Genomic DNA, 9895 nt, shown 5'->3' with positions numbered 1-9895 from the left:
ATAAGGGAAAGGGAATAACTAAATATAGAACTTAGAAACAAACCAGCACTCAAGGAACGAGAGGTTGGATCAGGGTGAGATGCAGTAGGCCTTTCAGCAAATAAAAAAAATCAACTCTATTTGGTGTATGCATTTTGCTGTGACGCTGGGAGTACCTTTCCCAAACCTGACGAAGAGCTCTTTGTGGCTCCAAAGCTCATCTCTCTCACCAACAGAAGTTGGTCTAATGAAAGATATTACCTCACCCACCTTGTCTCTCTGACATTTACTTGGGGGCAGGTGGCCTTGGCAGCACAGAACACTGGTGGTGGTGAGCCACAAGCAGGGACAGCTCTATGTATTTTGCTGCTCCAAGCACGGCAGTCAGGCGGCTTTTGGCGGCGCGCCTGCGGGAAGTCTGCCGGTCCTGCACCTTCGGTGTACCCGCCACTGAATTTCCGCCGAAGCTATGGGACCGGCAGACCTCCCGCAGGCATGCCGTCGAAGGCAGCCTGACTGCCACCCTCATGGCGACCAGCAGGCCGGCCTCCGCAGCTTGCTGCCCCAGGCATGTGTTTGGTGCGTTGGTGCCTGGAACCGCCCCTGGCCACAAGCCACTTAAGAATATATGTGGATATGAAAACCACACTGAATAAAAACGAGGGAAAGACTTGTACAGCAGCAAGGAATTCTCTCCCTCTCTCTCACACACAAACACAGGAATATAAAATACTATCTGTATGCAATATTGTCAAGTTAAAATTCCTGTAGGATCCTTGACTTTTGAATGTCTTCGGTTTTTGCATAATTAGTTTCTGAGATTTAGTATTGCATTATTGTAATTTTTTCCATTTAATTTCTATAGTATGTTTTAAAGAAGAAAAAAAGGAAGCAAGGGTGAAGGAAAACAAAGAGGGGAATAAGATACTAGAATACTAATCTCCAGTGAGCAATATCATTAACCCATTTTTGGAGATATTATACGGCAATCACTTCCTCAACATATGGGGCAGCGGTTTATAATCAAATCTCTCAGTTCATATGTACAGCTTCAGTGCCTGTGTTAAAGACAGACAGAAGGCCAAATTCTTCTTTACACTGGTATAAATCAATAGAAACCCCACTGTATTCATGAGAGTTTCCTCTGGATTTCCACTGATGCTTTCTGTTGCTTCTGACTTGCCCCCCAAAACATTCCTTTGAAACTGAGATTTTCTAGGATTGCTTTCAGTCCAAAAGATAATTGGGGATGTGGGAGGAATCTGACCAAAATCTATTTAGTAGCTCTTTTTCAGTTATGAACTTCAAATTATGTTTCTTTCCAGTTATTGTAAATTTTTCTTTTGCATATGTATAACCAGGGCCGACTCTAGCCATTTTGCCGCCCCAAGCACGGCTGCACGCCACGGGGAGCTCTCTGCCACTCGCCGGTCTCGCAGCTCCGGTGGATCTCCCGCAGACGTGGCTGCGGAGGGTCCGCTGGTCCCGCGGCTCCGGTGGACCTCCCGCAGGCGTGCCTGCAGATGTTCCACTGGAGCCGCTGGACCAGCGGACCCTCCGCAGGCACACCTGCGGGAAGTCCACCGGAGCAGCCTGCCGCCCTCCGGGCAACCGGCAGAGCGCCCCCTGCAGCATGCCGCCCCAAGCGTGCGCTTGGCATGCTGGGGCCTGGAGTTGGCCCTGTGTATAACTCAGAAATGGCTTTACTTTCAAAGCTGGAATTCTCCATGGAGCTAGATTAGGGATAGTCTCTTAGTTCAGCTTCAGGTGGGGAACTATTTTTCTGCATTAACTAAAAACTCCATTCTATACCTCTCATCCTGTACCTATTTAAGCACATGAATACCTGTACAATGCTTGAGTACACCTGTTCAACCTTGCTGCAATGAGACTACTCACATGTGTAAAACTATGCAAGTATTCCTAGGAGTGGGGCCTATTATTGCTCTATGACACACTTTAAATGGTATTTTACAGTTTTGGTTATCCTCTCCTAAAACATCAGTTTTAGTTCATGATGTTATGTTTTCTTTTTGATTTAGTTTATTCCTTGATCCCATCATAGCAGTATTTTCCTCAAAGCTTCGGAACAATTAATACCAAAAAAACATGGTTTCCCAAGTAAAGGCAGCAACCCTGTAGCAGTCAGTGTATCTCAGCTTTCCTTCTGGCACTTTGCCTCAGAAATCTGCTTAGCCAGATGGAATATTCTCTACTCGTATTTTCTGCAGCAGCCATAATTGCAGCCATGCATATAAAAGTATTGTGTGTCCTCTCATTACAAAGAACGGCTTATTTCCTTAGCACATGTAAAACATTTATACAATAACTGAGGGTTAAACCTGAGATTTTGGGGTTTTCTAGAAGGAAATTAGAGCATATTTATCCTTAGTGTCTTTTGCTGGTTTAGACAAACCCAGCCCTGTCTAGCCTTTTATTGGCTTTGAAAGCTGTTACGCTTGATTGGTCAGTTTACCTGTTTGAGTCAGTGGAATTTAAAGACAATGAAATGCAGCTAAGTACTAGCCAGCATACACCAGATTTAAGCTGGTTTGAAGTAGCAGAGACTGCCTATTTAAAAGGTACTTGGCACAAACAAGATCTATTTTGGAGGATCATCTCTTCAGCTGCTTATTTTTTCATCTTCAAACAAAACTGCTTTAGGAACTTCTTGTCCTGCCTTGTCTCAGACGGAAATATGGCCAGTGGTGTACTGCAAATCGTTGGACTGGTAGTTGGAGGCATTGGCTTAGCTGGGACTTTTGCAGTCACTGGCATGCCTCAGTGGAGAGTAACTGCCTTCATTGAAAACAACATAATAGTATTTGAGACCATTTGGGAAGGACTATGGATGCACTGCATCAGACAAGCAAACATCAGGATGCAATGCAAAGTCTACGATTCCCTATTGGCACTCTCACCTGATCTACAGGCATCCAGAGGACTGATGTGCTCTGCTTCAGCACTCTCATGTCTTGCTTTTATGGTAGCCGTTATGGGCATGAAGTGCACTCAGTGCACTGGGAACAATAAGCGAATCAAGGGTCACATTCTGCTGGCAGCTGGAATTCTCTTCATCCTATCTGGTATCATTGTGTTCATCCCAGTGTGTTGGGTTGCCAATATCATCATCAGAGACTTCTACAATCCACTTGTCAATGTAGCGCAAAAACGAGAACTTGGGGAGGCCCTCTACATAGGCTGGGTATCCGCATTCTGTCTCATCGCTGGGGGAGCAATATTCTGTTGTTTCTGCCGTTGTTATGAGAAAACCAGAAACTACAGGTTCTCAGCGCCTTCACATCATACATCTTACAAAACTCATCATATGCAAAGGAAAACTGAAAGCTCATATTCCAAAAGTCAGTATGTCTAGTTGCTTCTTGGTCTTTTAGCTCAGCAAGTCAGTCTTTGTGAACGGACTTCAACGTTCATACTGAACTACAAGTAGGTCAGAGGAAACTTTAATTGTATTTCATGCCTTAAACTACAGTAGCCATCCTTAAATTCATGGACTATAGTTAAAATCTATGAACTCTATCATGGCTAATAGTGCAACACAGACAACATATTATGAAGTTTTATCACAAGAGAAAAAAAAGTTACACCTTTATCTTTTTAGGTGTTTTAAAGTTTCAATTTGCTTTAAAAATATTTAGCATCCATGCAAAAGTGAAGGTTTAATTTCTTTTTAATAGTTATTTGGAACAAGTTTTGGGTTTATTTGGGGGCTGTGTTTCATATGGCAAATATTACAAATGGGCTTAAATGATTCTATTGTGATATAAAATACAGATTGATTGATGGAAAGAAATGGAGCAAACCAATTTTTTCTGGGCATAGGGGATAAGACTGAATGAGGATAATAAAGTACTTGTTTAAAAGAACAATAGCTAAGGAATTAATACATTGTAAATGAAGGGTAGTGAGAGGGAGGCCAAAATGTTTGAAAAATGTCCCTTATTTCAGAATGAAAGTTTCAGGGTAGACACACTGCTCTATATTTACCTAGAAATATTTTTACTGTAAATTGATATCTATTTTGAGATTGTGAGAGGTCTGACTGGTTTTTAAAAGTGACAGTATTCTACAATGATGCCGCTAAGCACTGCAATTTACAACATGGTTATAACAGTGTTCTGGATCTTTACTGTACAATACAGTCTTTTTTTTTTAATATGGGTATTTAATACAGCCCTCATACTGCAGTGACTCCCGTGTGGGAAGACTCTTTCATCTGCACCAAGTCCCACTGAATTCAATACAGAGGTCTGCCCATGTGCAATCTAGTGCACAACTAGAGCCTGAAGGGGTAAAAAAAAGGATGTTTCAGTGTTTTAGTCACTGCTCATTTGCAAAATGCAAACAAGATTTCTAATAATGTGACTGTGTACTCCCCTTATGGAAAATAAGGGAATAAGAATGCATCCAGTAGAAACTATATAGGGTCTACAGAAGTTACTCTAAAATCCCTACTGAAATTAACAGAGAATGATCGATGTTTTTAACCAGTGGAGAAGGTGATCTCCTGGCCCCACTGAAATTAGTGGGATGTTTATCTTTGACTGTAGTGGGACCAGAATTTTGCCTGTGGAGTTTAACAGAGTGTGAGATCCCTGTTTTACAATTTGGATTGGTCTAAATATTCTGTGGAAAGGTTACAATGGAATCCTGTTTATATTATAGTTCTCTACCTTTAGGATATTTCTAGCTGAAAAATATCAGGCACTAAATTCTTCTTTAAGTCACACAGGTGCAACTTCCATTGAGCTAAAAAAATCAAAATCCTCATACTGGTTTAGAATTGTCTATTTACAGTTTTAGGTTATGTTTTTTAAGCTATGTCTAAATACACATATTTCTATTTTGCCTCATTATTTTTAAAGGTGATTCATGGCTATGTACATGCATAATGTGCACAATACATATGTGCACTACATATGTTAAAAATATAGGCAAGCTGTGCAGTATATTGCACAGTTTTATTTATCTTTTATATTTGCAATCCTTCTATTTGTGGGAGAGGGCTGTTGTGCTGATTTATTGTACTATGTGAATGTTGTTCTCTGCAGTATGTATAGCTTCAAACTTTCATTTATTTTGTCAAAAATTATTATTATGTCTTTGTGTTCGCACCTTGTTCTTACACTTTCACCCATTCTGTTTCATGGGTTGTAACAATGAGTATAATAAAATCATTTGTTGAGTTCACCCCTTTTAACTAGGATGCAAGGTCCTACTCAAGAGGGTGTATATATTCATGTACTATAATTATTTACACTATCATGTGATGTAAGTGATGCATACAGTAATTATCTATGAATTTAAAGAAAGAATCTTAAATGCAACAGATACGTAACTTTTTTTTTTTGCAATCCAAAAACGTTTGTAAATTTAGTATGCCCAACATATACAGTATTATACATCATTATAACATTTATTTCTGGCAGCACAAAAAACATTCTAGGCACTGTAGAAATACACATAAAAAGGCACAGAGATTTTCAAAAATGCTTACAGGATTTGCGCATGCAAGTCTTATAGATGGGACTTAAATGCTTTTGAAATTCTCCCAGAGAATCCATACACCAAACCAGATTACTATACAAGTATATCTACACTATTTGTCCCCCCCCAAGTACAATAATATTGATCATGTCCTCAGGACAACCAAAAGAAACCATTTCAGTTCTGAACAGAAAAAAAGTCTGTTCATTTACAACAAATCTTTGTAGTCTGGCCAGATGTCTTCACAGAAGGGAATATATTCAGACATAGTTGTGAACCAATGGTATTAGGAATGAAATTACTCCCATCTACAGCAGACTGCTTCCTTAGTCAGAAGAACCATACATTCCAAGAGGACAGCAACAGATTGCAAAACCTTGCACTGTTCATAATGCAACATTAAGTTTTATTTTACTTAAATGTAGTTGAGTGTTAAAAAGCCTGAGCTTCATGTATGGAAATGCAAAAGAGTTGAAAATCAGAACACAGTTGTGTGAGCTGAGCTCACACTTATATAAACTTAAACCAAGATTTTCCAAAAGAGGTGCCTAAATCCATGTTTAATCTCAGCTCTTTTGAAAAACCCAGGGACTTCTTTAGAAACCTAATTATGTATTTCAGGCACCAAATTTTTTTTAAACCTTGGTGTCATAAACAGATAAGAAAAGTTAATAGCACAGAAGTACTTTATATCTCTTTGACTGTAAAGGGTTAACAAGTTCAATAAGCCTGGCTGTCACCTGACCCGAGGACCAATCAGAGGACAGGATACTTTCAAATCTTGAGGGAGGGAAGTTTTTGTGCTGTGCTGTTAGTTTTGGTTGTTGTTCACTCTGGGGGCTCAAAGGGATCAGATGTGCAACCAGGTTTCTCTCCAATCTCTCCAATACAGGCTCTTATAAATTCAGGCTAGTGAGTACTAGGTAGATAAAGTGAGTTAGGCTTATGCTTGTTTTCTTTATTTGCAAATGTGTATTTGGTTGGAAGAAGTTCAAATGTGCATTTGGTTGGAAGGAGTTCAAATTGGTATTTTACTGAAAAGATTTTAAATTTGTACTTGTATACTTAAGCTGGGAGGGTGTTCCCAGTGTCTATAGCTGAAAAACCCTGTATCTATTCCATCTTAAATATACAAGATCATTTTTACTGTTTTTCTCTCTTTAATTAAAAGCTTTTCTTGTTTAAGAACCTAATTGTTTTTTTATTCTGGTGAGATCCCAGGGGACTGGGTCTGGATTCACCAGGGAATTGGTGGGGAGAAAGGAGGGAAGAGGGAGAGAGAGGCTGATTTCTCTCTGTGCCAGGATTACTTTCTCTCAGGAAGAGTCTGGGAGGGGGAAAGAGAAGGAGGGGGGAAGGTGCATTTTCCTCTCTGTTTCAGGATTCAAGGGGTTTGAATCACAGTGGTCTTCCAGGGTAACCCAGGGAGGGGAAGTCTGGGAGAGGCAACGGTGAGGGAAGGGGTTTACTTTCCTTGTGTTAAGATCCAGAGGGTCTGGGTCTTGGGGGTCCCCGGGCCAGGTTTTGGGGGGACCAGAGTGTACCAGGCACTGTAATTCCAGATTGATGGCAGCGCTACAGGTTCTAAGCTGGTAATTAAGCTTAGAGGAATTCATGCTGGTACCCCATCTTTTTGGACGCTAAGGTTCAGAGTGGGGAATTGTACCATGACCCTTGGTCTTAATTAATAATTGTCTTAAAACTAGGGCTGGTCAAACATTTTCCATCAAAACTTCAGTGGAAATTTTTGACTTGTTGTCAACAAACAGAAAACTAGAAAACTGAAACATTACAGCAAAAAAGTGAAAAATTTTATTCTGAATTGCTGCCACAGTAACTCAGGAGAGTTGTTGTTTGGGTGCTTCTTGCCCTTCTACAGACCAGACTCTTGAGCAGGACTACAATTCCAATGATTCACCACAGCCATAGGACTTCTATGAGGCACTGTGGTGGCTCAGGAACCATGGAGGGAACCATGCTGCATTAAGGGATTTGTAGTCTAAATTGAAAGACTAGGAGACACAAGGTCAGCATATCTGAATCCAAATTTTTGGTTTTTACCTAAAAGTTTTGGTTCTTGATTTTTTTTTTTGGCAGAAAAAAAAAGTCTAAATTTTATGCAAGCGGGGGGGAACAAAAAAACAAAACCAAAAACAAACAAACAAAAAAAACCACATTTTCCAACCAGCTTTACTTGAAACACCAAAATACAAGGATTCTTTCCCTTTTCCTCACTCACGACATTTGGATAAAGGTCATAACAAACCCATTTAAAATAATTTTACTTCATTTTTTTCAGATGTGAAATAGAAACTCCATACAGCTTTACTGGTAAACTTTCAGGTACTCTATCCTATAATAGCATATGCTTTATTGTTTATAGATTGAAGAGATTATTTAGGAAATAGGATGCTTGACACTTATGAATAAAATTCCTGGCTCATCTCTGCCCTGCATCTTGTATATTTATTAATGTCAGTGTAAAGTGGGACTAGAACATTATCAGATGTGTTGGCTAGCATTTTAGGCCTACTTTGCATTGGTATAAAGGACTACACAAAGTGCCAGATGACAGAAATTAGGGCCTCTTTGGGCTCAGGTGAGTGAAGGTTTAAGATTTCATTCAATGATTTATGATTCAATAACTAAGTCCTTGTCTATATTTAGGATTTTCTGAAATTCTCCCACTGTCACTCTAGTGGTGGAAAAGTCCCACTGTTGCACCCAATATCATACACTTCTTAGATTAGATCACACAGATTACAGCTATATGACAAGTGGTAAAATAGCTGGTGACAGGTATGTACTAGTAACCCCAGCAACAGAGCTCCAGCTTCAGAAAATCCTTTTTGTGGACATAGCCATGTTTGAAACAGAACCATAATGGGTTACTAACAGCCAATTGAATAAGTTTAAAAAATTAAAAAAAAAAGTTATATAGATGCACAGGCACAACTGTACACCCAAGTCTCAATCATCTGGTACCTTGCAATTGTGTATATGAACAAATTACTCAACGTATACTGGGAAGTTATCAACTTTCTACAAACCTGTTAAGATCACCTGTATATAAAAGGCTAGATCAGCTGTAAAAAACAGTTTGGACTATGCTCAATACCAGCCAAAGCTTTTCAGTACATGAGGTGTGTTTATGTGTAGACACACACGTGTGATGACAGATTTAGGATACCCTTTCATTTTATAAACAACACAGACTACACTGGCACAGTGGTATATAACCCATCTAAAACAAACTAAAACGAAGACATCTCTAAAATGCTTCTCCTACATCAGATGGACATATAAGAGAGTATTTTCCTGCAATACCCTCAGATCCGTAACCTCCATTGTAGTTTCAGCATGCTTGTCATGCAGAAATTGTAATGACCACCGAGGTTGCTTGTGCAAATAAACTGAATATACAAGATCATCATAATTTAAATTAACATTGAAGAAGAGTTAGCTAAATAATACCTTTAAGCTCTTTGAGCTGCTGTACTGAAATGTATTTCAGTAAGTGCCTTGATTGGAAGACAGTACTTCTAGGACAATTTCACTGCATCAGCCAATTTGTGTCTGATAAAGGTAATTTCTTGGAATTATGACGTTATATACAGCCAGTAAAAAGTAATGTGAGTAACAAAGTTTCCCTTAGAATGGCCCTGTCCCTTTCTCTTCCTAGATATCCCTAGAGAATAGGGTTGTTGGGACCAGAAGAGTTGTTCCCTTACACAACTTCAGACTCTGTATGCCTGGCAAGCTTTCACACACTTTTGCTTATCTGACTATGCGCCTTTTGGGGGACATGGACTCCTTTCAGATACATGTATTCCTTTGTCCTCATTCTCATTCCCATGCCATGTTCTGTCACACATGATGATGCAATGGCACTTCACCAAATGATGTCAACACCACAACAACATACAAGTAACAGCACTGGTGAGGACTCCTCTCCCTCTATTCTGATATATTTAAACTACTACAAATAACAATCCCCAGTACCACCCTCCTTCCATTTTCCATTCCATAATCTTTTCTACCTCTTCTCTCACTGTCCTAACACTGTACACTAATAATCAGTTGAGACTCAGACACCGTATCTTTCTTTTCCCCATAATGATTTCTGATGTTAAGTATTATATTATGTGCTATAGTCTGCAAAAATCAAGGCCATTTCAAAGTTTGTGTGACAGATACCATGGATGATAAAGTATCAGATTCTGATTTCAGCACAGTACACTCGGTGCTACTATTTGGTACCACTAATGGAGCAGGAACGCCATAGAAATGTTTCTTTGTTGTCTCCAGGGTACCCAATACTGATTAATTCTTTTGTTGCCATTCACTGTACAGGGGTTTGCTACCAGCAGACTGGCATGCCAGTGTAAACCATCACAAGAAATACAGG

General features: G+C 39.6%; 1 protein-coding gene across 1 annotated transcript; it reads left to right on the top strand.

The window, feature by feature from the left end:
* Window positions 1-2677: 2677 nt before the first annotated feature.
* Window positions 2678-3355, top strand: LOC127055177 (claudin-8-like). The gene has a single exon (XM_050961866.1). The coding sequence runs from the start codon at window positions 2678-2680 to the stop codon at window positions 3353-3355; it is 678 nt and encodes a 225-aa protein (XP_050817823.1).
* Window positions 3356-9895: the final 6540 nt, after the last annotated feature.

Source organism: Gopherus flavomarginatus, chromosome 1 (assembly GCF_025201925.1).
Source record: "Gopherus flavomarginatus isolate rGopFla2 chromosome 1, rGopFla2.mat.asm, whole genome shotgun sequence".
NCBI lineage: Eukaryota > Metazoa > Chordata > Testudines > Testudinidae > Gopherus > Gopherus flavomarginatus.
This window is presented reverse-complemented; position numbering and strand designations above follow the sequence as displayed.